The sequence below is a fragment of the Phoca vitulina genome, unplaced genomic scaffold (genome assembly GCF_004348235.1).
Source record: "Phoca vitulina isolate PV1807 unplaced genomic scaffold, GSC_HSeal_1.0 scaffold90, whole genome shotgun sequence".
Classification (NCBI taxonomy): domain Eukaryota; kingdom Metazoa; phylum Chordata; class Mammalia; order Carnivora; family Phocidae; genus Phoca; species Phoca vitulina.
This window is the reverse complement of record NW_022589793.1, coordinates 3167565-3193461: the sequence shown is the minus strand read 5'-3', so window position 1 is coordinate 3193461 and position 25897 is coordinate 3167565. Positions and strand designations below refer to the sequence as shown.

The 25897-nt window shown below is 43.7% G+C and overlaps 1 protein-coding gene across 13 annotated transcripts in view; it reads right to left on the bottom strand.

Annotated features, from left to right (window-relative positions):
* Nucleotides 1-25897, bottom strand: part of TNRC6A (trinucleotide repeat containing adaptor 6A) — a 196662-nt gene that overhangs the window by 19336 nt on the left and 151429 nt on the right. For 11 of the 13 annotated variants that reach the window (XM_032396256.1, XM_032396266.1, XM_032396260.1 and 8 more), the window contains 13 exons: nucleotides 16828-19410; nucleotides 15282-15458; nucleotides 13953-14128; nucleotides 12750-12782; nucleotides 11110-11190; nucleotides 10721-10772; nucleotides 6614-6756; nucleotides 6087-6233; nucleotides 5783-5920; nucleotides 5219-5347; nucleotides 4736-4813; nucleotides 4273-4483; nucleotides 1162-1293 (listed from right to left, as the gene is read on the bottom strand). In XM_032396256.1, coding sequence (XP_032252147.1) covers nucleotides 1162-1293; nucleotides 4273-4483; nucleotides 4736-4813; nucleotides 5219-5347; nucleotides 5783-5920; nucleotides 6087-6233; nucleotides 6614-6756; nucleotides 10721-10772; nucleotides 11110-11190; nucleotides 12750-12782; nucleotides 13953-14128; nucleotides 15282-15458; nucleotides 16828-19410 — 4080 coding nt within the window. The remainder of the gene's footprint in view (nucleotides 1-1161; nucleotides 1294-4272; nucleotides 4484-4735; nucleotides 4814-5218; nucleotides 5348-5782; nucleotides 5921-6086; nucleotides 6234-6613; nucleotides 6757-10720; nucleotides 10773-11109; nucleotides 11191-12749; nucleotides 12783-13952; nucleotides 14129-15281; nucleotides 15459-16827; nucleotides 19411-25897) is intronic. The other 2 variants (XM_032396257.1, XM_032396259.1) reach the window with 2 other exon arrangements.

Genomic DNA, 25897 nt, shown 5'->3' with positions numbered 1-25897 from the left:
GATGGCATAAAGTTGTCTGCAATTTGCTCCACACCTACTATGGTAGCTTTGCCTTCCTCCTCCTTCCTCTCTAACCCCTTCACCTTCGTGATAGGCCCACACAACAGAACCCACCAGGCTGTCCTGTTTTTGAACTTTTCAAATGCTATATACTCTTTGTTATTCTTTCTCTAGTTCTTTGTGTGGTAAAGCCTTCCACACCCACCACACTCACAGTTCCTCATTCCTGACTCCATCTTCCAATGGACTTCACGTTATCATACTACTTGTACCATAATATGGATTCACGTTTATAGCACCTATCACAGTGTACTAAAGCTGTTCACATGCTTATTTTTGCGACCAAAAGATGAGTTCCTTCAGGGTAAGTATTTTTCCTGGCTTACATATGCTCGACTGTGTGCATGCATGTCCGTATGTATCTATGTATTCCAGGTGACCTAGCACAGTCCTTGGAAAGCAAGACGATATTCCAACATCTGCTAGATGAACTGATGATAATAAATAAGATGAAAAGGTTTCTAAAAAAATTAATGTATGAGAAAACAATAACATTGAACCTATATAATTTATACATAGCAACAAAATGTATGAAGAAAATGTGCCATTATACAAAAAACTGGCAGAAATCAAATTATGCTTGGAGTTTTTAATACCCTCCCCATCATAGTAAATTGAGTAAATGCTAAGCAGAACATTAGAACAATAAAATCAATTGCAAAAACCTAAATGACCATCAAAGGGGGAATAATTTTTAAAACACAAATGTATATTCAATCTTTACTTTGTGCAGTAGTGTAATAAAGGTTAATTTTGCTTTTTGATTTTAACTAAGATTTAATAACTAATAAAGCATTTTTTAATAACGAGGAAAGGTTCTAAGAGGATTTGGCTACGAAAAGACATTTAAAATAAAACAAAGGCCTAGGGGCGCCTGGGTGGCTCAGTTGGTTAAGGATCCGACTCTTGATTTCAGAGTCATGAGATTGAGCCGGCCTCTGCACGGAGTGTGGAGCCTGCTTAAAATTCTCTCTCCTTCTGCCCCTCCCCACCACCCCCCAAAACCAAACGAATAAATAATAAATAAAATAAAACAAAGGCCTAAATTTAGTATTCTACAGGCTTTTTTTTAAGTGCAACATGCAAGAATGTATTTCCTACCATGTTTGCTGGAGTTTTGATCCAAAGATGTGTTCACAGAAATGCTGTCCACTGTAGTCCACTTCCTTAGTCTTGACTGTGGCTCTTTAATACTGTTCATATCCATATTTACATTCAAGTTAGAGTTCAAGCCTAAAAATAAAACAATACTTTAATAGAAAAACCACTTTATAAAATATAGTTGTCTGCGATTTGCTCCACACCTACTATTATAGCTTTGCTTTCCTCCTCCTTTCTTCTGATACCACAACTTCCATTTTCTAGAAAAGCACATGTAACTAATGTGTTTTCAATCCTGTGAATGTTCCTTAATAAATACCACCCTGCATATGTGGCACAGCCAAATGATTACAGACAAAGGCAAGGCAGGCAGAACAGACACTCTGGGCCCCTGGCCAAGGTTGTGCAGAAATAACATCAAGAGAGAGCCATGGCTACATTATGAGAGAGAGCAACAAATAGAAATCCTAAACAGCTATTCTAATATTCAATAACCCAATGTTTTCAAACCATAAAACTGTTAAAACCATAATTGCATCAACTGTGGTAAACTATTTCTCCTTATAATTTTGATTATTTTTAAATTCCTTGATAAAAGAAGAGACAATTTTAAAGTTTATCTCCAATAAAACAGATCTTTATTTTTTTAAAAAGACTTATTTATGTATTAGAGCAAGAGAGTGTGTGCATGGGGGAAGGCGGGTAGGCGCGGCGGGGGGGGCAGGGGGAGAGGGAGAGAATCTCAAGCAGTCTCCATGCCTAGCGTGGAGCCCGACACGGGGCCCGATATCACAGTCCTGAGATCATGACCTGAGCCAAAACCAAGAGTCAAGACACTCAACCAACTGAGCCACCCAGGTGCCCCTAAAATAGATCTCTTTAGCTTTCCCCCAAGAGCACCACGCATGAAGAAATATTAATAATCACTTTCAGTTGCTATCTTTTGCTTGTAAACAACAATTTTCAACTGGCTGGCCAGACAAAAAACACTGTCATTTTAAAGTAAAAATGTCTTGCTCTAACAATTATACTTAATGGTGAGAAGACTCTCAAGGCACAATCTCCTTGAACTTTGCTGATGACACACATCAAATTCAGATATTCTCTTGGAACAAGGATGGAAATTTCCATCTTAGATATTCTGGTCAGAAAACTGGCCGTTAAGCCAGGATAATCATCTGAGATGCTTGTTAAAAAAAAAAAAAAAAAATAGTTCAGTAGGAACCAGAATCTTTGATTAATACACACAGCCAGGTGGTTCTTATTCTAAAATTTCAAAGCAAATGGTTTTAAATACTTGGGTTTCATGACAGTCCATGTGATATCAGGTCAGTCAAACTTAAAAACTTTAACAATGTGAATTCTCTAATATCATCCCCATTCTTGGAGAGAACGATTACATTTACTGCTCTCTGGACTCCTCAACTAGACCCAAGGCCTGGCAAATTTTTTTTCTGCGAACCTGGGAAGGTTCAGACAGTAACTATCTCAGGCTCTGTGGGCCACAAGGTCTCAGTGTCTCTATGCAACTCTGTTGTAGCAAAAAAGCTCCACAGAATAATACATTAACAAAAGAGCATGCCTGTGTACCAATAAAACTTTATTTACAAAACCAGGCAGCTGGCCAAATTTGGTCAACAGGCCCTCGTTTGCCAATGCCTGATTTAGACAACCATATGCGTTTGTGTGGGTTTGGCAAACTTCTTAACCAGGACGAAGTAGCTCTTTTTTTTTTTTTTTTTTTGTAAGATAGATAGAGATGGATTGATTTAGAGAGCAGGCACACATGCGTGCACATGTGAACATACATAGGGGGAGGAGCTGAGGGGGTGGGAGAGGGAGGGGGAAAGAATCCCAAGCAGACTCTGTGCTGAGCACAGAGCCTGACATGGAGCTCAATCTCACCACCCTGAGATCATGACCTGAGCCAAAATCAAGAGTTGGACTGAGCCACCCAGGTACCCCTGGAAGAAGTATCTCTTGCTGTAAAGCCAGTCAGAACAGGAAATCCCATTATTTAGAAACTTATCTCCTCACTGGCCTAATTTATATGTCTAGTATGCAAAAGGCAAGAGTCACTTCCCTTCACTGGTAAGATCACAATATCTCAGTGTACTTGAGTATTCTTTCACCACTCTACTATTGTCTCCGGGATCACCAGGTCACCAACAAATGGGTTCTAAGGTACTCACCTGCAGTGGTAACTGACAAGGGAACTCCTTCTAGAAAGAGAGAGAGATTGCTAACAATCCCAAGGACTCCATGTGCAACCTACATCCTAGCTGAGAGTCCACAGCAATACCAGGGAGAGCCAAATCATGTATAGTCCAGCCAGAGTGAAGCAACAGCAGGCCCCAGGCCCTGCCCACAGCCCAGAACACGCGAGCTAACTAACCATCTTAGACCCAGTTGAGCCAGCAACCAACCAAGCTGATTTACAAGAAACCACCGTTAAGGGAAAAGACAGAAAGAAAAAGCAAAATGAAGAGGGTGTGAACAATCAAGGCTCAAAAGAGAATCAAAGGCACAAGGAGAAAAGAGACCCAAAGAAGGAGAAAATATCCAGGCCTGAAATTTCCAGAGGGAATAAAAGCCTGGGGACAGAACGAATAAAGGGAAGAGGGAGCAACTGCACGGGGCAACCAGGGCAATCCTTCTCTCGCCTCGATTTTCTACACTCAAACCAAGACCATCCCTAAGTATGTAGGCGAGACTCACAATTCCAGGTTCCAAAAGCACAGAAGTGACTGTTCCCAGCTGCTCCCGCAGAGCAGTGCGGCTCAGGGTGTCTTTGGCACGTGGTTTCTGATAACCCTCCCCCTTCTACCCAACGATGAAGCTACCTGGGGCTTAAGAGCAACCTCATCTTTATTCTAACCCTCTTTTAAAGAGTTTTGGAAACAGTGTCATTTTCTTGCACGGAGAGAGGCCTTCCCCCAAGCAGAAAGATGGGCTGAACCTGCAGGAGGCAAGGCAGCTCTCGGAGAGGAGCGGGTCCTGGGGCCAGCGTGGTTTTCCTGAGGCGACGGAACCGTGCCACTCCGGGAGAAGACCCAGCGAGCCTGTGGCCCCTGAGCATCAGCTGAGTGCTCAGGGCAACGAGAAACCCACCTATTGGGAAGCTGCTGAAAGCGTTTATTGGTGACGGCCCTTTTTGTAGCTCGGGTGTAGTGTGGGGCATGACGTTCTCGAGGAAAGATTTCATGGCTGGCTGATGGAGCGGCTGCTGCTGAGATGGCGGGGTCTGCTGCTTCACCAACAGGCTGGGATCGAGTTGCCGGGACTGCTGCATCATCTGCTGTTGCACACTAAGAGGTCGACCCTGGAAACAGCGAGATGATTGGGAAACCCGGTGGACAGCAAGGCTTCCCAGACAGCCACATATTCCCCCTCACTGCCGAATTCACCCCCTCCTCCTCGGCAGGAAGGCACACGGTCACCATATACCAGTTAATAGGACTTCTGGGCAAACAGGAGACTTAACAAACCACATATTTCATTCTATTTTAATAAAGACATCTCGCGTCTCGTTACAATTCCACTGCACTGAGTTCCGGTTAAGGATGTCATCTACCTGCTGGTCTTGCTGCTGCCGGTTCCCAGAAGGCACGCTTCTCTGACTCTGGGCCCTTTGCTGCTGCACTAACAATCGCTGGAGGGAAGAGGGCGAAAAGGCTGTCAGTGTCGCGGCGCCAGAGTGCGAGCTTCAGGCGACTGCAGCGGACACCCGCACCCACGGCGCAGCCTCATCTGGCATCCCCTCTTCCTGGGCCTCCCTGGCCTCGAGCCCTTGTGCAATTCGGTCTCTTGTTCGATCTAAACTTGCACTTCATCAGGGACATTTTCCCCGCTCACCCTCCCCCTGCCCCCCCCGCCCGGCTGGGGGTGCTCTGGGGGTGCTCGCAGAGCATCCTGCCCTTCGAGTTCACCATCTGTCCTCACCGACAGACCGTAAGCTCCCTGGGGGCGACTGCACCGGCTCTGTTTGCTGCGACACGTCCTGCACACGGCAGACACTCAATACACATACAGTGGCTCAGGCTGTTACTCTACTTACCTGTAACTGGGAGATCTGAGAAAGCTGGTTTAGTTGGGATAGCTGGTTCAGCATGGCTACCTGTTGAGGGCCAAAGAGCGGATTCAGGCCACCGTTGTTTGGTGCATACTTCAGCAATGAAACTGGAACCTTAGGATCACAACGGCAAGTTAATAATGTTGATCAAATAACTCAAAACTAACTAAATGTACAGTGTATTCTGAACTGTCCATAGAGCAATTAAATCTTTGGACTAGTACTTGGAGGGCAGGTTATGTTCTGTCTTCCTTTGCTTTATTGTTCATGTACACTTTCCTGGGTTAACTGAAAGATGATGGGGTGAATCTTAAACCAGCCAATTTACTTTGCTATTGTCCTCCTCCCCTTAAGATGTTTTACGGAAGGTAATGGTAAATTTTAGGTTTAACTTGGACTCATTTTTTGCACCCTACCCACATCCTTCCGTAAGGACAGCTGATCCTGAATTAGCTGCATCTCAAAGACACAAGGATGAGCAATTAGCCACCTCATTCAAATATCAAGTTTTTCCAGGTCAAGAGAAGAGAGTAGGGCGGGAGTGATTACCTGAGGGGAGAGTAATGGAGGAGGCACTTGAGCACGGAGATTAGGCTGAGATGAACTAAGAGGTTGTGCTGGAGGCTGCTGCATGCCCCGGGGTTGTGCTGCTGTGTTTCCAACACCAAACATACTGGGATTGCCATTCTACAAAACCAAGAAACAGCGACAGAATACCAGTGGGATTCTTTAGGGGCAGACATCGTAATACCACACTGTTTCATTGATTTAAACACAGTAACTACATGTAAGAGAGATTTCATTACTTATACAAATCATCAACAGAGAGCCTAAAATACACACGTGGACTTACCTGTCTAACAGAATTCAAGTTTTGCATACCCAGCCCTGCTATGGAGCCAAGGGCCTGGTTAGGTAGTGCACTATTTGAAGGGGGAAGCTTCATGCTTTGACTGGACATAAACTGCATGTTTTGGGATTCATCTGCTACAATGCCATCCTGAGTGGACAGACAGAAAGATGTGCAACACCAGCCAAGCAAACAAGCAGAAGGGAGAAATCATTGCAGGAACAGAAGAGAAGTCACGTGACATTGCAGCACCAACAGGAAACGGGTAGAAAACAGAAGAGATCAGTGTTAATTCTAGAGTACATAAAAAGAACCAGACACATTTTACGGGATTAAGAAGAAAATACAAATGCAACCCCTATGCTAAACTGAAACATAAAGAGGAGAATGAACTACAAATCCAGTAATAGCACCGGATTACAGTACCTTATATTAAATGCCCTAAACAACTAACGAGAAAATTATGCTATTAAGTGTACTGTTTTATCAGCCACAGGGGTAAAACAGAACAAAACAAACAAATGACTTACCTTATCAAAGTAAGGGCTGCGCTCCATGGAAGACTCTTTGGAAATCTGAGGCCGAGAACCAGGGCCTTTCCCGACCGTTCGATTGTAATCACCAATATTTAGGCTATGTTTATCTATCTCCATTCGTTTGTCCTGTAACATTCCTAAGAAATGCAGGAAACTATGTTATCATGTAGGAAGACAATCTCATTGGCTTCAGATAAATTTACAGCAGAAAGCAAAATATTCACTCCCCCTGAGATGACTTCTGCCTTGACAAGAACATGTGAAAAATAGATTCAATAAATCTTGCATTCCTCAGAAGTAAAGTTGGGTTTAGCAGATCCTATTATTTTACTAAACCCATTAACTTGAAAACAGACCAGTAATAAGATGGTTAAGACTTCTTTGGTCATCTTTAATCTGCTTAATGTAATAATAAAAACATAGTTCCCAGTTACAAACAACAAAAACAGCCAAGACAAATCACCATCAGGTAGATGCACTCTATGTGCCAGGCACTGTTCGAAATGTGTGTTGAATTTAATGCTGGTAATGCTACTATTATCACCTCCATTTAGCAGATGAGGTAACTGCAGACCAGACCGGTTCACATTTTCCCCTCTCTCGGGTCTTCCTCTGTCCATTACTCTCATTTTGATTTCTCTGCAACTTTAAACTCAAGTTCTTGTCTACCAAGCTTATTATTCCTATATATTTCTTATCTCTAATAATGGTGACTTACTGATTGCTTTAATGTCTCTCAGCTCCAAATTCACCCTTTCTGACTGCTCAGTGAAAGCACATCTGGACTCTACAGTATTTTTCTTTTGCCACCTGGCACCAAGGCTTTGTCAGTAGAGGGCGCTGGAGGGCTGCTGCAGGAGGAAGCTCAATGTGCTCACTTGGCAGCTTCTCCACTGCCCCACTCCCGCTGTGCAGGGTGCTCAGCAACACCCCCTGGCCAGGTCTCCCAGCATTCCCACATACCTCCAAACGGTGAGACACCTCTCTATGAACAGCTTTTCCCAGCACCCTAGAGGGCAGATTTCCAGCAAGTTCCACCAGGACAGCGGCACAGCAACTTCTCTGCCATTCAGTGAGCCATGGAAGAGGCAGAGTGTTGTCCTCACAGGAATAGACCCATATTTTGGATATGAATTTGCTTTTCCTGCCTGTAAAGCTTCTGCCATCCATGATCTCGCAGAAGGCCTTATTCTCACAGCACTGCGTCTGATCGAGGAACTCACTCCACAGCAAAAGGAGAACAGTAATGGGATCATGCCCATGGGATCAACTGGTCTGACCGCATACATCATCACCCAAAAGCAGCTAGCCAAGCTAATAGGTAGAACTGGTTACAAAGCAAGTCAGGGGACAACATCCTTAAAGAATGGGCACTTGGGTGGCACAGTTGGTTAGGCATCCGACTCTTGGTTTTGGCTCAGGTCGTGATCTCAGGTTTGTGAGATCGAGCCCCATGTTGGGTTCTGTGCTCATGTGGAGTCTGCTTGAGTTTTTCTCTCCCCCTGTCCCTCCTCCTGTTTGTGCTCTCTCTCTCAAATAAACAAATCTTAAAAAAAGAGGGGGGTGGGATAGGCTTCTGTCTCACAGGACACAGTATCTCCCACATCACCAGAATAAAGAGGTCTGGGAATCAAATGGTGGGAGTCGAGTGGCTTTTCTCACCATCATACCTCATAAGCCACTCAGAGAATTCTTGCTTCCTGGTCCGGCAACTCTGCAAGTTTGGAGATCTTACTCCTCAAGAGAGAAAATGCTTCTACCAGGACACACATCAGGCTGCTGAACTGTAAGATGGACACTGCACCTGGACATTCTGCCTTCTTTGTGCCGCTGAAGCACGAGGCAAAAAGGGGCTTATCTACTGGCTGGAGTGATTGATTCTCATCCCAAGGGGACAGGGGTTTTCTATTACAAAATGAAGGCCACGAGGGCTCTGGAACCCAGGGGGATTCTCGGGGGGGGGGGGGCGCTCCTTAGTATTTCCAGGCCCACTAGTAAAGGTTAATGAAAAACTACAGCAATCAAGAAAAGGCAGTTGAATAAGGGCTCAGACCCTCTGGGGAACAGAGGTTTGGGTCACTCGACCAGCAGAGGAGCCCAGGATGCTGAGGTGTGGCTGAGAGTGGGGCACTAGGAATGGGTGCTGCAAGAAAGAAGCCATGACCACCAACCACAGCCTGTGATCACGACAGAAATGAGGGCAGGACTCGCTCGGCATGCTCTATGGCTCGTTACAGGAGCATGGTTGTCTGTATAGGCTGACCACTTTCTTCCTTCTCTTTCCCATTTTTATTTTATTCACAAGCTGTTGAAAGTTCACTTTACAACTTAGTCTTTCAGTCTCAATTGTGACGGACTTTGAGCAGTAATAACACAGCCAATGGTAAATGCAACGACCCTTGGGACTGTATCTGTCTCCTCAGTTTGGTGAGAGGGCAGACTTCCTCCCTTGTAGGAAAGAAAGCTGTACTCGCTAAGAAGAGAGACGGAGTCGCTGTGCCACTACAGTGGAACAAAGTGCAGGCAGAAGATGGGCAGTCAGAGGGTGGGGTGAACTGCACCAATCATCGACCCACTGCCTCTCAGCTCTCACTGCCCTGAAAAAGAAAACGGATCTGGACCCTTCACATATTTTTCCCTTTGCCAGCTGACAGCAGAGGGTGCAGGAGACACAGCCAGAAGACAGACAGCGCCTCCCAGGTCCGCGTGCTCTCTCCTGCAGCACAGGCAGCTGCCCCAGCCGCAGGCCCTGGCCGGGCTCACTGCTCCCCCCAGCAGCCGCTCTGGAGGTTTTGTACCAGAGCTCAAGTGAGACACCGCCCCAGAAGGCGGATCTCCTGCGGTTCCATGCGGTGGCACCACAGTGACGTGTCTGCCATGCAGTGAGCAGAGGGCCAGGTCCAGGAGTCTGGATCTCAGCCCTGGCTCAGATGCCCTCCTCCATGGGCACACTAGCTCTGTCCTAAGGTTAGTGACTTCTCCTTACCTCTGCTACTCTATCTTCTTTTGTGGTCTCTTTACCTCTTACTAGCCAAACCTTTATTATGCTAATAATTCTTTATACTTATATCAATAAATCTTCCTATTCAAATCACTGTGTAGTTCGCTGTCCTGACTGGACTCAGACTAACAGAATAACACTACCACCTACTAAAGCATCCAGGCAAGAAAGCTGGAAATCTCTCCCTCTGCCCCTCCCCCTGCTCCTTCTCTCTCAAATAAATAAAATCTTAAAAAAAAAAAAAAAAAAGAAAAAGCCGGAAATCAGCTTTTAACCACACCCACTCCCCTACCTCTATAATGAATTGGTACAGACTGGTTATCAACTTTCATTGATTCTAATTCCCTCATCTCCACTGAATTAAGAATCTTCCCACCTACTATCTTAGTTTAGAGCTCTGAAATCCTCACTGGCTACTGCAACAAATCTCGAACTGCTTTTGGTATATTTAGTATTTTTTTGTCAGTCTTCTGCCACCAATCTTTTCTGTCCTAGGATCTTTTCAACCTGTAGCCATATTTTTTTAAAAAACATAAATCCCAATCATGTAATTCTTCTGCTTAAAATTACTTAATCCCGTACTTTCAGAAAGAAGTTCAAACCCCCCCCAGCTCCTCATGATTCAGCACCTGCCTCGTTTTCTAGCACCTTCCCCTAGTCAAAGCTTCTCTCCTCACCACACTCCCACCACCACAACCAATTTACATTTCTTCTCCTACTGCATGTAACGTCTTCCATTTCTCCAGCACGGTTCAAGTTGTCTCTGTCATATGATCTGGGCTTTTGCACCTATTGTTTCCTAAATTACTAAGACTCTATCACCCAACCTGAATAACTCCTCCTTGACAGGACTAGATCTGAGGCAATCAAAGACTAAAATCACCATGACCTTAGATCTGCACAGTGATTTGTACTTCGAAGGCAGTCCACTCATACACCACCACACTCTAGTGTACGCTGAGAGCACAGGAATGCTGTGATAGGAACCCAGATCTCCCCTCTCCTGGTCCAGGTCAGTGCTCACTTAGAACCATCACGTCACAGATACATTTGTCCATCCATGAGGAATACGAACCCCAACTGATTTAACTTTTCCTTACCTCCGGAAAGATCCATCTTATTGCTCTGTACATTTTCTTCTGGTGAGTCTCTCTGAAGTAAGAAAACACAGCGTGTTAGCAGTCCTTAATTTATCAATGAAAATAAATTAAAAATGAAAAATTTTATTTATTTGTCAAAAATCAAGTGGGCTGCAAAACTCTTTTCACTGCCTAACAAGAAAACGTTTTAAAAATAAGATATAAGATCAATGTTTTTAGCTAAAACTATAAAAATAAAGAAGGCTTCATGGTCAATTTTGCTCTAACCTCCAGCATATTCATAAGGATTGAAAGATAATAATTTATTAAGAAAATAAAAAACTGAACTTAGAGTAAATTTACAGACCACCATTAAAAGGGGAGGGGGCTGCTAGGAAAAATACACTTACCGAAAAACTGATATTTGAAAACTGTTTAACGAATGGATTTATCCATGCTTCTTCTTGTTTGTTTCCACCTTTCATGGTTCCCTTTGCAAAACAAAAGAGTAGAAAGCTGCCATGGCCACCTCTATTTATCTGGTACAGTGATGGATTAATAAAACTTCAAGACAATTCCCAACTCTCATTTTTAGCCAATTAATTTCTCCTCCAACCAACTCTTAGTAGAGTTGTTAACAATTACAAATCAACTTATTTGATTTTCAACTTCCTTTGCTCCAGTCCTCTGGTATAGCTGTAACGTACAGAGAAATCTCTAAAGGCAAGCAGTCAGAAGGAAAAGACGGAAGCAAAGGGCGGAGAACTGCTCATCACGGTTTCCAGTTTACAAATGGACTGTGTTCTAAGAGCTTAATTATAATCTGGATTTGTGGGGTTCTGACACCACACTAAAGTAAAAGCGGTTGTTAGGTTCCACAGGTTAGCCCAAAGAAACCAATATAACCTGTAATTTAATTATGCTATGTGCACCGTACTGAAAAAGCACCGCATGTTTCCAAATGAAAAGCTATTTTAAAATTTTAATTCGTGTTGCCGAGAACACAGTACCCCAGCGGCAGCTGAGGCTGGGGATCCTCCAGCCCCCCGCCTTGGTGCCGGCTGCCATGGCTGGCTGGGCATGGGCAGTACAGAAACGACTTTGAGACACTCTTTGAGGGGATATGGTCCGTGACGACGAGCCTGGCTGACAGGGAGGCTGGACACCGCAGGGACCAAGGTCTCGAGACCCGTGAATACGAAGACCACGGGGCCAGCCATTCTCGGTCTGTCGCCTGAATTCCCCTTTCCCGTTGCTACCGCCTGTTCCTTCCGACCGTGGGACAGAACACAGCTTCATACTCCCCCCTCCCACCCCCCAAAGTGCAGGTCTCTGAAGCAAGCACCTAACCCTTGCAAGGTTTCTGAAGTCCTCCTTGATTCCTCTGGCCCCCACCCCCGCCCCTATGCCTATATGCCTGCCAAGGCCTTCTGTCCCTTCTATTCTGAAATGCCTCTCCGATCAGTCCCTTGCACTACATATCCACTCTGGCTTCCCAATTCAGGCCCTCACTTCTCACCAGAAGCTTCCTGACTGAGATCCCCCAACTCTGGTGCCTCCTCTGTGCCAATTATCTTTCATAGGATCACTGGTTAGCTTTCTTTAAAGAAAGTAACTTAAAAAACCCAACTCATGTTGCCTTCTATGAAATTTCATTGGCTCCATATTTTATACAGAATAAAGTTCAAATTATCTTTGGCATGGTATTGAAAAGACTCTACTATCTGCCATTAATCTAACTATTGAGCCAGATCTCTTGTTACCTCTTTCCAGAAATTCTACACTTTAGTATATCAGGCTACTATTTTCCCTGGCACATCTCACCCACAGGCATCTTCCAAACTCAAGTGGCTACTCCTCAGCGCTCTCCTACAGCCCCACACTAGACTCTGAGCTCCTCGAGGGTACAGCTCATTTCCTAGTGTTTTTGAACCCCCAGCACCAAGCACAGTACCTGGCACACAGCAGAGGCTAAATAAATGTTTGCAGTTGCTTTCTAAAAGATTTTTACTAGCAGAAACAAAGGAGAAAGAGTAAAAAGGCTACACACCCTTTCCCTTCTCCTTTTTTTGCCACTCAGACCCTGTAAGGAAAGACAAAGTCACAAAACAGCATGGTCCAGTGGGAAGAACACAGGTTTTGGAATCGGAAGACCTAAACTTGAGTCCTTGCTCTGTCACTTACTAGTTATGCATCTTTGGGCAAGTCACCTCCGGTCTCAATTTCCTCATCGGTATTCTACCTCGGAAGGTCATGAGGACCAAATGGCTTATGTAAAATATGGGAAAGCACTTCATAAGCTATATGGAGAGGCAATAGGCAAATTCAGCCAAATGAAACATCTTTTTAAATGAAAATGGTAGGTCCTAGACTGAGAATCCCAGGATTAAAAGGGAGGGATCCTGGTGGGCAGCTAGTGGAACTCCTGGATATTTGACCTCTAAGGTCTGGGGACGGGGGTGGGGGTGGGGTGGAGATGGACCAGTTCTCAAATAGGGTGGGGTGGGGAGAACCACCTAGGGGTCTGGGCACGTATTTTGAAAATGGTCCCCAAGAGAATCTGACACCAGCATCCAGTACCACCTCTTAAGAACCAGTGGTCTGCGTCAGTGCTCCTCAGCTCTGGCTCTACATCAGAGACATTTGGGGTCCAATTTCCAAAACTATAGTAGGCCTGGGGTACAGGAAGCTGTACTTGCAACAAATGCCATAGGATTCTGATGTACCAACAGGTTTGGGAATAAGATTTGTCCACATACAAGAGAAAAATCAAACTCTGCTCATTCCTAGGGATTTTTGTCATAGGACCTTTCGGTGGGGGGGCGGGGGCAGGGAAGGGCTACAGACGGGGGATGAAAAAGGAAGATGGTGATTCTGGGTAAAGGGGAGGTCGGGGACTGCAGGTGAGTTGGAACGGGAGATGAACTGGCAGTGGGATGGAAAGAGTCAACAAGGAGATTTGCCCTTCTCTTCACCCCCACCACTGCAGGCACCACCCCGGGGTGAGGAGTGTCCCAGCCAGCACTGGTGGAGGGGGAGGAAGAGAGAAATCCCAAGCTGTAGCAGTGGGGAGACAGGAAGTTCCTGCAGTCTTACGGTTGTCTAGGTGGCTGCCCATACAAGAGGCTACACCTAAGCTGGGGACTGCCTGGACTGTACTGACTGCCATAAACGGGCAGGAAGAACGTTAATTTTCTGAGGGTAAACTATCTTTGGAATAAAGTTTCAAGGGCTTTGCCCTTGAAATGTTTACCTTCGATGACATTTTCTTTGTATACGGTGGCCAATTTAAAGACGAGTTAAGCTCTTGAGATGAATTACTATTCCACATTCCAATCTCTACATCCTCTTCCTCTTCCCAGCCAGTGGGGCGATGTCCGGGCAATGGCGTATCATCCCCACACCAGCCATCTTGCATAGATTTTGGCCCTGATCGTGGATTCGTGATATAAAGAGAAACATGCTTTAATCAAACAATTCTTTCTGGAGGATGAGCACTCATTAAGGGGGCGGGGTGAGGGTGGGACCCTAAAAAAACCCCTATTTCCCTTCCCAAATCTGCATGGTAGGAATGTATGTTTTATACTGAGTTGAAGGTTCCACTAAGCAAGATTTTTTTTTTAAAGTAATCTCTATACCCAACATGGGCCCTGAACCCACGACCCTGAGATCAAGAGTCGCTTGCTCTACCAACTGAGCCAGCCAGGCACGCCTAAGCAAGAAATTTTTTTAAATTAAAAATTTCAGAGGTGCCTGGGTGGCTCGGTGAGGGTAAGTGTCCGACTCTTTATCTCAGCTCAGGTCTTGATCTTAGGTCATGAGTTCAAGCCCTGCACTGGGCTCCACACTGGGTGCGGAGCCTACTTAAAAAAAATCAAATCAAATCAATGAAATATCTCCCATGCTTTTTACAAACAGAAGGCTCCTAACATGGAACAATGGTGGCCTTCTTGTTCATACTCATTTAACAATCTGCATGGCAACACACAGGGCAAAGAGGAATGAGGAAATTTCAAAGAATTCATTTTGATATATATTTTCAAAGAGAATAGCCACAAAGTACTGCAAGTCATAAGCAGAAAGTATCTCAACTCTAGACTCAGCCTTTGGAATTCCTATGGGGTACCCCACACACAACTTATGGGATAGTGACAACGTTCATCCAAATGCTGAATCAGGTCCCTCCTGAACTTTGTTCATTTTCTGTATAATATTCGGGGAGTAATCTGGAACCTGAGCCAGACAGTTTGGATATATGTCCACACGATTATATATCCAGTCTCTCATGTTGGATAACATGAAAGTTGCTTGAATAGGTAATCTTATTTGGTAAAATAATAACTTAGATTTGGTGAAGTACATGCAAATCCTTATTAGTTAACACAGTTCTAAGACAAGAAAATTCAGAAAGCTAAAAGAGCAAACCAAGTTACAAATTCAAAGAGGCAAATAGTGAAATCATCTAGTATGATGATACACAGATACATTTATCAATGATATAAGCATTATCCAATTATTTAATTATAGACAATGAGAGACCACCACTGCGACAAAATAGCTACCAGGAATTATCAATACTTACCAGATTTGCTTAATGCTTGAGGACCAACAGAGCTGGAGCCCCACGTGGATGTGTTGGATGCCGTAGCAATGGGCTCCCCCCAGCTGGGACCACTGTCTATGGGTTTACCCCATGCTGAAGTACCATTATCCACAGTTGTGGCTGGAGTAGAAGGCTCCCCCCAGGGCTCACCCCAGCCTTTAGAAAGTGTGGGAAAAGAAGTCATCAGCACATGGTAGGGTGGTGCGGTGGAATAAGGGGCAATAAGGAATACTTAGGGAAAAGATGAAGACCTTCACATTCACAGATCGAATAATGATGCTGCGATGGGCAAAAAACAATGGCATCTGTTTCATGCAAAGAAGACAAATCATTTCCCATTATCATAATTTAACTACACGGTGTGAATTTTTTTCCCCACCTCTTCTTTCATAATTGCCCTCTGGGTGTAGAGCAGATTGTTTTGAATGACCTTAATTATGGCAAGTCATCCTCCTTTGAAGATGAATTTAATTCCTGGAAAAGTCAAGTCATTCTGAGCCAAACCTACTGATTCCAAGCAGGTAATCAAGCTGGGTAACGGTATGTGTATACAATTTTTACCGTAAGTGCAACCTTTCAACATCACTGTTCTGGGGCAAAAAATAAAATAAAATAAAATAAATACAAGACTAAAAATACCTAGGCACCCTATTTTTATACATGCTGGACAATGCTTCTTAAAAATTCTGAGGTATCAGGTTGTCCAAAGCAAAGCCATAAACATTGTTCAAAAGAACCAAAACAGCCTTTCCCTTAGATACATACCTGTTTCTTGTAAGAACTGAATCTAAATAAATAAACTATACTTGAGGGGAAAAAATTGGATGCTGAAAGGTTTGCTCGTGAAAACACTCCTATCACTACTTCCGAAGGGACTGATTATTACTCAATAAAACGTCCATTAACAAAGATAATGCGTTCCAATGACACTTAATGAAAATGTCATTGTCAAGATCATCTGCAGATAGGAACTAGCTCCTTGTTATGAGAGTGGGAATATGTCAGAAAGGTACTATCAAATGTTTTAAGTACACAAACATACATGCTGTATAACTAACAGACTTGGATTTCATGCCTACTTAAATAAATCCCTTCTAAGGCCAAATACAGCACCTGGTATTTAGAGAGTATTGTACTTGGATGCTTGTTTTATTTCTGGGGACACTGTAATTAAATAACAAAACCAAGAAGTAACGGCCTGACTCAGAAGAACTGAGAAGTGTAGGGCATTCCCACTTGACATCACTTTCCCAACTCTGCCTTCTGAAGTCTTCCTAGCAGAGAACAGAGCATGTGAGACCCACAACCAATGCGGCCATAGGCAGAGCTCTGTTCCCTGATGTTAAACGCCCTATTATTTTCTTCCCTAGAAGCTCCTCCTGGATCAGAGGGGAAAAGCCCTTTGTGTGCATATCCAAGTACTCTGTTAAACAAATCTTACAGCAGCAACAGTACATTGAAACGAGGCTAACAATACTGTGAAGTATTTTGTAACACCGTCAGACTCCACTAAATGAGAACTTACCGGAGCCACTGCCTGCCTCTTTGTTTGAGATGGCACTTGCAGATGGTAGCAACTGGTGTACCTGTGCTTGCTGGTCTGAACGGCTGCTGCCATTTGGGACGTTTTTGTTCCACATGTTCACATTTTTGTAGTTGTATTTGCTCGGATCTCCCCAAGCTGAAGTTCCGTCGTCAATCTCCATTTTGCGACGTATGGATTCTGGGGATGGTTCCTCCCAGCCTGTGGGCTCTTCTTCTTTTGTTGGGGCTGGTATAGGTCCTCCCAGCCAGCCTGTACCAGGAGGTTTGCCTGTAGCTGGTGGGATTCCCCAAGACCCGACAATGTCTTGTTGCTTGTTCCAGTCTGGAGAACTGACTGGCTTTGACGAATCTCCCCAACCTAGAGACTGATTAGACTTTGGAGGATCTCCCCATCCCTGGGAAGGATTAGGTTTAGAAGATTCATCCCATCCTGATGAATTATTTGGATTTATGTTATTTCCCCAAGTAAAGGAACTAGTTTTACCAAGTTCGTTCCAACCAGAAACGGACCGGTCACTGTCACTACCTCCTGAGCTAGATTTCTTATTAGCCTCACCCCAATGGTTACTCCTTGAAGTTTCCCCCCAGTTATCACCGGCAGAAACGGACCACCCTTGGTTTGATTTCTGTCCATCACCCCATCCCTGTTTGCTCTTTTGCGAATCATTCCATGCGGACTTCTCTTCTTTGCTGTTCCCCCACTGATTGCTCTTGACCATTCCTGTAGCAGCAGAGTCATCTTCCCATCCCCCCTGGCAGCTTGAGCCTTTGGAATCTCCCCACCTCAGAGCAGGTTTGGGATCTCCCCACCCCGATACAGATGAGGTATCATTACTAGTAGGGCTAGTCTTATCTATACATGCCCCTGAGTTAAAAGTCTGTGTTGCAGAGCTTCCCCAGGCCTCTGTCCCATTGTCAGTCTTTCTTTCCCCTCTAGGTGATGTTTCCGTATCCCAGGCAGTATTCTGCTTAATAGGAGTCTGTCCCCAACCAGAGTTGGAGAGGACACGTGGATCCAAGTCAGTTCTGTTTACGATGCTTTGGAGTAATGTGTGCTGATCAATTTTTCTCCTATCTCTACTCTGATTTTCCCCAGTTGCTTTCTCCTCGAGGCGTCCAGTGCTTTCTGTACTACCTTCACTCTCCACTGTACCTCCTGTTTTGGCCCACACACTGTTCTGCTCATTTGTCTGAGATGCGGCAGAACCTTGATCCTCTTCCTCAGTAGACTTCCATCCGTTTGTAAACTTCTTACCATTGCCATTTGCACTGTCATTGGAATGCTGATTGCTAGGCAGTTTGTTCCACTCCACGCTGGGTATATTAGTGCCAGTGTTTTGTGCAGGAGTTCCCCATCCTCGTCGACTTCCTCCAGAATTTGCGCCATTTCCACTTCCCCACGATGCACTCTGGGAATTCGCTGCCCCAGACTCCCACACGCCTCCTCCTTTATTTGCGTTCACTTGAAAGTTAGTGCCCATAGGCCCATTTATGCCAGGCTGCATTAGAGTTGCATTCACAGTGTCACCATTAGCTTGGCCGTTAGGGCTCGAACATTTGTCTCCAGAGTAGTTAGAACCATAGGCACCCCACGTAGTACCGTAAGAGCCTCCGCTTTTTGGCTCTCCATTGCTAAGGTGAGAAAGGGAAGTGCCATTCATAACCGACGGAGCCTGTATCTGAGGATGATTCATTGTGCTCACACGCCAGGCCCCTGTACTACTAGGCAGTTCATTATTCTGTACTGAACCGGAGTTTGGTAAACTAGAGGTCATAAAGTTAGTAGTGTTATTTGGTCCAGTCATCTCAGTGGTAATATTCTGAGGTTGACCACTGAATGAAACCTTCTGTGTACCACTTACTTCAGATTCACAAGTTTCCTGAAGGCTTCCCCAGGTACCATGGGTGGAAGAACCACCCACTTTAGAGTTAATACTCTGATTGTTAGGCATCTGGCCTAAGGTACTGCACTGAATATTGATGCCAGAACTACCGCTCCCTACAGGCCCTTTGAGGGCAAGTCCGCTGTTGTCTAATACTGGCCAGGCACCATGGTTGCTAGCTGAATTCAAAGTGCTTGGATTTAACCCTCCATTTGATGAAGAACTTACAGTGCCCCAAGCATTCATTCTATTGTTGCTACTTTCTGATTTGCTTTCAGGAGCATCCACAGAGACCTGACATGTGCTTATTATGGCTCCATGGGAAAAACCCCATGGCCCAGTACTACTTCCATGGCCCACATTATTGCTGCTGCTACCAACCACAAACTTGTTTTGGGAACCAAGTCCAGTGCTATTCCGAAGGCCATCTTTTTCACCACCGGTGCTTCCTGAAGCCATGATAGTGATGTTTCTCTCTGATTCAGAACTGGAGGCAGAATCAGCATCCATACATTCTGAAGCCAACTCTGGATCACTGCCAGGGACTGAGGGCCATGCTTCTTTTTCGGGGGAGTCGTTTACAACAGCATTCTTACAATTTGTGCTAGAGTCACTCGGAGAAGACACAGGTCCCCGCTGCGAATTTTCATAATGGGATCCTGAAGTATTGTGGTTTATATCTAGAATAAAGGAGAAGTACAAAAACTTATGAAGTGTTTGAAAAGGCGATAAATGTTATAAACGTATGTGGTTCCTCGACATTAACTTGGCAGTATGGTTACAAGGGCACTGGTTATATCCCAGCCACCAATTTTTCTTATCCAATTAGTAATTCCACTCGGGCAGGGTATTTTGCTGCTTTGTTCACTGATGCTATCCTATGAGCCTAGGGCAGTACCTGGAACATAAGAGCCCCTCTCAATAGATAACTGCTGAATGAACAAACTGGTATTTATCAGCAAGTAAAAGAATTTTGGTGTGAAGAACTAGGTGGTAGTAATGTATTGGGATAATGAAGCAACCCAAGCCTAGAGGCCTGACATGGGAAAGAAGGGGCTGGGAAGGAGATGTGTGAGGACAAGTGAACAGGACGAACTTGACTACATGTATTAGAAACATACCAGAAATCCCTTCCCGTCTTCCCTTTCTTAGAGGAGCTTTTTCACGCAACTCTTTGGGTATTAGAACAAGTTTATAAAAACTACAAAGCCTTTTCCATTTTATTTCCATTTCATTAGTGTTTTTATTCAACCTGAAATACTGCACGCAAGTATTTTTAGTTGCATTCTCCTTCATAAAAATTCTTAATTTACCTTCATAGCCATGTTTTATAGGAGATCACAGAATTATGACAATTAAAAAATCAAGTGTTGATATTAAACACCATTAATGACCAATCACAGAATCCTATAATCTTGGACTCACCGCTATATATTATCATCTAGTTGTTTTCCTGCAGGTAGGAGGCAAGCAGTTCTCATGCTTCTAATACTTCCCCAGATTCATTCCTCTCCTTCGGTTTAAGGATCTGGTAGTTAAAAGTTCCTCAGAGATATTAACCTGCATAAGATGTCTGCCTTTAGACTGTCTTTAGGGGGTGGCTTATATTGTAGTTCTTGACAAGAGTAGTACTCAGGATCCTACGTGGTGCTTTTAAGTAACACATACATTCAAGTCACATCCCAGACCTAATGAACCAACTGCCAGGGATTGCAGGCCTAGAAAACAAATGTAACTCACTACCGGTATACTGCTAATATGGAAAATCAGGTTCATCTCGCATCATTTTCTCGCAAAGCACAATTGTCAAGCAGCAAAACACTATGAGCTAGAAAGAATAGCAGAAAAAAAGGACTAGAGAGAGACCAAAACTGTATATATAATTCACCAAATACATGAATCTTAAAGTTCCATAAGAGACTCTGATCTCCACTCCCTGTTTGGGAATCATTGTTTTAAGCTGCCAAATAGAGTGCGTCATCTTTCAGTGCCCGTGAGAAGGTTTTTCTCACGCCACACAGGATACCGAACAGTCTGTCTCACGGGGTAAAAACAAACCAATACACCAGCACCTGCACCACCGGCAACATCATTCAGCACGGATCACGGATCACATGTTTTCTATGCATTTTTGTCACTGACTCCTTGGAACAACCCTAGAGCACAGATACTACCTTCACTTTGTAGATGGGGAAATCGAGGCCCAGAGGTTAAGTTATAGCAAATCACATGAGGAAGGCAGGATTCAGCATTGGATAATAAAGCAAGGTGGCTGAGAACATGGCTGGAACTCTCACAGACACCAAGATTCATGTCTGGGCTCTATGCAGCAGTTGTATGCCCAAATCTGCAAAACAGGGCTACAAACGGTACCTCTTTACCCAGCTGTTAACTATACTGTCCTTTGTGAAGTATTTAGCTCAGTGCCAGCTTCAAAGAAGGGCTCTGCAATGGGCAGTTTGGTACAGTGACTAAGAGCACAACTGTGCAGCCAGACCGCTTGCGTTTAAAAGCTGCTCCGCCATTTCCTTGTGTGATCACAGGCAAGATCCTCAATCTTTCTGTACCTTAGTTTCCTCAACTGTAAAGGGGGAGCAATAATAGCACCTGTCTGAAACAGTCACTGGAAAACTAAGTGGTTAATAATTAAAAATGCTTTGAACCATATCTGATTCAAATTAGGTACTTAATAAATGAGGGCTGTTATTATCACTAATTAATACATATTGACGACTCTCCTGATTATTTCAGTCCTGTCTCCAAAGCACATTTTCCACTCCACCACGTCTATCTCATGGAGAACAAAATTAGAAATCATACAACCTGCTTACATTAAGTCTCTACTTAAAGGTCTCAAACAGAACTCTAACTCCTGGATTATTCCCCCACAGATGCCTCTCCCCCCCTCCAGAAAAAAATCCTGTTTCTTTATGGTTTTCTTCATCTCAGTAAGTTTCCTAAAACCTTACTGTGCATGGCAAATCCCAAACACCACCAAGCCCCAAATTCATCCACTTTTCTCCAGATCTAACAGTCAAGCCACCATCACCATTATCATCACCTCAAAGATGTGAGTAAAAGTACCTGTTGCCACTATTTGTTTTCTCACACATGCCAGTGTTTCTTGCCACTTCCACCCAGCAGGAGTAAGAAAGCGAGATTGGGAATGTCAGACAAAACGACCTAGGCTGAACACAAAACCCGGAATTTAACAGTGAAACAGCAGAAGCATTCTCATACCGACAGGGAAAAGGCAGGGTACTTGTCCTCAACACTTATACTCAGCCTTGTGCTGGAAGTACTGACCGATGAATGGAGACCCAGAAAAAAGGTAAGGATAGTGGAAAAGAAACAAAACAGATTAACATGTAAAAAGCAATAGTTTTCCTATATACCAGAAGTAGTCGACGAGAAAATGTGACCGAGAAAAGATCCTAACAGCCACAAAAACTATAAAGCAACTTGGAATAAAGCTAACAGAAATATGTAAAGTCATACATGATTAAGTTTTATTGCAGGCCACAGAAGACAACTTGATTAAGTACAGAAACTTGTTCCTGGATAGGAAGATAGAATAATATTCTTTCTTAAAGTATAATTCAATTATAAGAAATCGCTAACAAGAGTCTGCAACTTGGTTAAAGTGATTTAAAAATTCATATAAAACATGAGAGAATAAGAAAGAGAATCTCAGTAGTGGGATGGGGTGCGGGGGGCGCCGCAGGGTCACGCCACGGCTAACGAGCGCCGCACCGGCCAAGCAGCTAAGCTTCAGCTGAACGGCACCAGGAAGCCAGGGACAGACCCAAGTGTTTGTCAAATGTTAGTATTTTAAATCAGTAGGAGAAAAGGAATATTTGATACTTTAAAAAGATTTCTTAAAATCAATTTATCAAAAATAATTTCGTCTGATTAATGTGTTAAAAGATGAAACCATGAAGTTACCAGTGAATGAGAATATTTTATACATAAAAGCAAAGACACCACAAAAGAAATGACATAGATTTGACTACTTACCCAAAATGTGAAGTCATTTTATGTCAAAATACATCAAAAGCAAGCAAGGAAACAAACAAAAAACCCCCAGCAAATAGCAGGATCCATTTTGCAAACCAAACTCTATCACCTTTAATGTTAGTAAAAATTTCTCTCAGAATCTGGTCATGACCTGGTTTGGAGGGGGCGGGGCATGGTCTAAATTTGTCTTTTGCTAATATATTCTTATGTATTTTCAGAAAATGAGAGACACCATCAGCATTTATTAGCTAAAATTTCATTAAAAAAATTTTTTTTAATTTCATTTTTAATCTAAAAACTACTTGCTACTTTCAAAAAACCCAAAATTAAAAGGCTATATCAAAAACTGCATTTACCAAGGATCTTTTGGTTATGAAAAACGTGTAGCTCAGACAGAGGTGGGGAGATCCCAGTCTAACTAAAGCTTTGAAAAAAAGACTCCTCAGCAATCGCAACTAAAACGTTTCACAGAGACAGAGACTCTTTCAGAATTGGGAGAGGTGAAAATTTTAGTGTTTCCCTTACAGACAGGAAGCCAAAACCCATCATCACAAATGATCCAGAGGATAAACACAGAGGAACATAATTAACAATCCTGTTACGTTTTTCCAGGGAACAGTGAGAAACAGTAAGACTGTGAAGCCCCAAGCTGGTGGGAGGAAAGGGGGCAGCTGAGTTTTACTAAGCATGGTGCAAAATACAAATTTTCACACACTGCACTGATGTAGGCAAATGAAGATTTGGAAGATTGTGCCTTACTAAAGAACACTGGAAATCCAAAATAATACCATCAGCTCCTATTCTCACATAAAATTACCTTATGAGAACTGGGGGAAACTTGAGCACCACACCTCAGAAAGAATAGTGCATCTCATAGCACCTATTCCCAAAGATCAAAAGGGGTTATGTGGAGGCAGAGCGAAGACTGGCGATGATTCAAGTGATTTGTAAAGAAACAGTAATAATCTGCTCAGGAAGAATTTAGGTACAGGAAAAATAATTTATTTTTCTTATTAAATATACAGCATGTAACAAACAAAATAGTTAAACATGTGCCTTCCGCCTTAAAGACTTTTCATTCTCACCAGAAGGGCAAAGTCTTCAGAAGTAAATGTACTCTGGTTTTAGAGTATTTCTGGGAAGTATGACATAGTATCACTTGGGAATATGAGAGAACCTGGCATGCCCATTTCAAACAGCACTCAGTGACAAAGGTCAAAATGTTTCTTTCAGTTATTCTGGCCTCTAGTCCAGGGGCTGGCAAACTTTTTCTGTAAAGGCCCAATTAGTGAATGCTTTCAGTTTTGCCAGCCAGAGCGGTCTCTGCGGCAACCACTCTGCCACTGTGGCCTGCGAGCCACCGGAGACAACATGTAAATGAGTGGGCGTGACAGCCTTCCAATAAAACCGGACCAAAATGGGCTGCAAGCCACCCTCTGTTCTAGACTAAAGACAACAAAAGCAATACTCCCAACCAAATGCAAGGCACGGATCAGGACTGGTCTCTGGTCTGAGAGATGAGGTGAGGGTGGTGGGGAGACAGCCATAAAAGACAATCTAGGGGCTGCCCCTCCAGACCGGATGGCAAGGGCCTCCACGGGGTCGGGTCCGTGGTGATGGCCGTGCACACAAGAGAGGAGAGTGGAAAGGCGTTTTGGAGTTGGAATCGGCAGGACATGGGAAACCAGTGGCCTATGAGACACGGAGATGGCCAGTCAAACATGATTTTAAGATTGCCAGATGGGTGGTGACTGGATGTGCCAACCTTCTGAGCAAGAGAACTCAGCAAATGACACTGGTATGTGGCAAGACGAGGAGTTCAATTTTGGACGTGTGGAGTTTGAGGGGCCCGGCATCAGCTGAAGACATCCGGAAGGCATGAATCGAAGACTCAGGAGAGATCTGAAGCAAAGTCATGGGAGGGAATAAAATCTGAAAACTGGTCAGAGAGCAAGAATGAGCTTTAAGGAAGAGGAAAGTGATCAACAATAAAAAAAATGTAGGTGTCTATTAAGATGAAAATGGAAAAGGCTGTTTTTTACCACAGCTACAACTGAAAATCACTAAGCCTGGATTTGACATTCAGAAAACCAATGACCCTAGTAAGAGCTATTTTAGTCAAGTGGGAAGGAGCCAGATTACAGAGGACTGAAGTCATGTATTACAGACTGCAAACATGGACTATTCTGTAAGAAGGGGGAGGAGAGAAATTCTATAATGTCCTCAAGAGACTGGGGGTTTAATTTTTTTAATGATACAAATGTAACTATGTTTACAGACTAAGGGGGAAGAGGTCCAAGTAGAGAGCAAGAAGCGGAAGTTCCAGGACAAGAAGGATGGACACTACAGCGAAAAGACAGTAAAGAACACAGGCGGATGGACAATATTTTCACCTTTAAATGTCTCTGGAAACTTAACATTTCTTTTCATTAAAACAACCCCATTTCTTGGTCATTCACCAATATAGCTCAAATGTCCTTGAGGTTCTTTAAAAAGAAAGAAAAATTCAAACATAGTAAAGGCTGTAAAGAGTAATACAGACAATACCCACATACTCTTCCCCTTAATACACTAACAAAGAATACTCCTGTGTACCCCTTCTCTGATCACATCTCCTTCCTTCCCCAGTGGGTCACTGAATGGTAACCACTCAAAATCTGAACTCATCCCTAAGCAATATAGAAGCTTTGTATTTTATATAAATGGTATCATACTATAAACAAACAATGACATTCTTGGGACAACCAGTGGAAATGTGAACACAAACTACCTATTACAGGATTTGCTGAATGTGTCTCCCCTTTTGCCTAAGGGTGGATCATGGTATCACGGTTGTATAGGAGACTATCCTTATTCTTAGGGAACTTCCTGTGGAAAATTAAAGGTGAAGTATAATGAATGTGCACATGTGTGCATATGTATGTACTTAATGATGAGGAAGGTGAAGGAAGAAGGAGTGGGAAGGAGGTATGCGTGTGAAGTCAAGATGGGAAAACATTAACAACTGCTGGATCTGGGTGCAGGGTACATGGGTATTTGTTTCTCTACTCTTTTAGCTTTACGGTACATGTCATTTGAATGATAAAATGTGGGTTGGGACACTCTAGACCATAAGAACAATACTGCTGCCAGCCCTGTTAGGTGTATGAG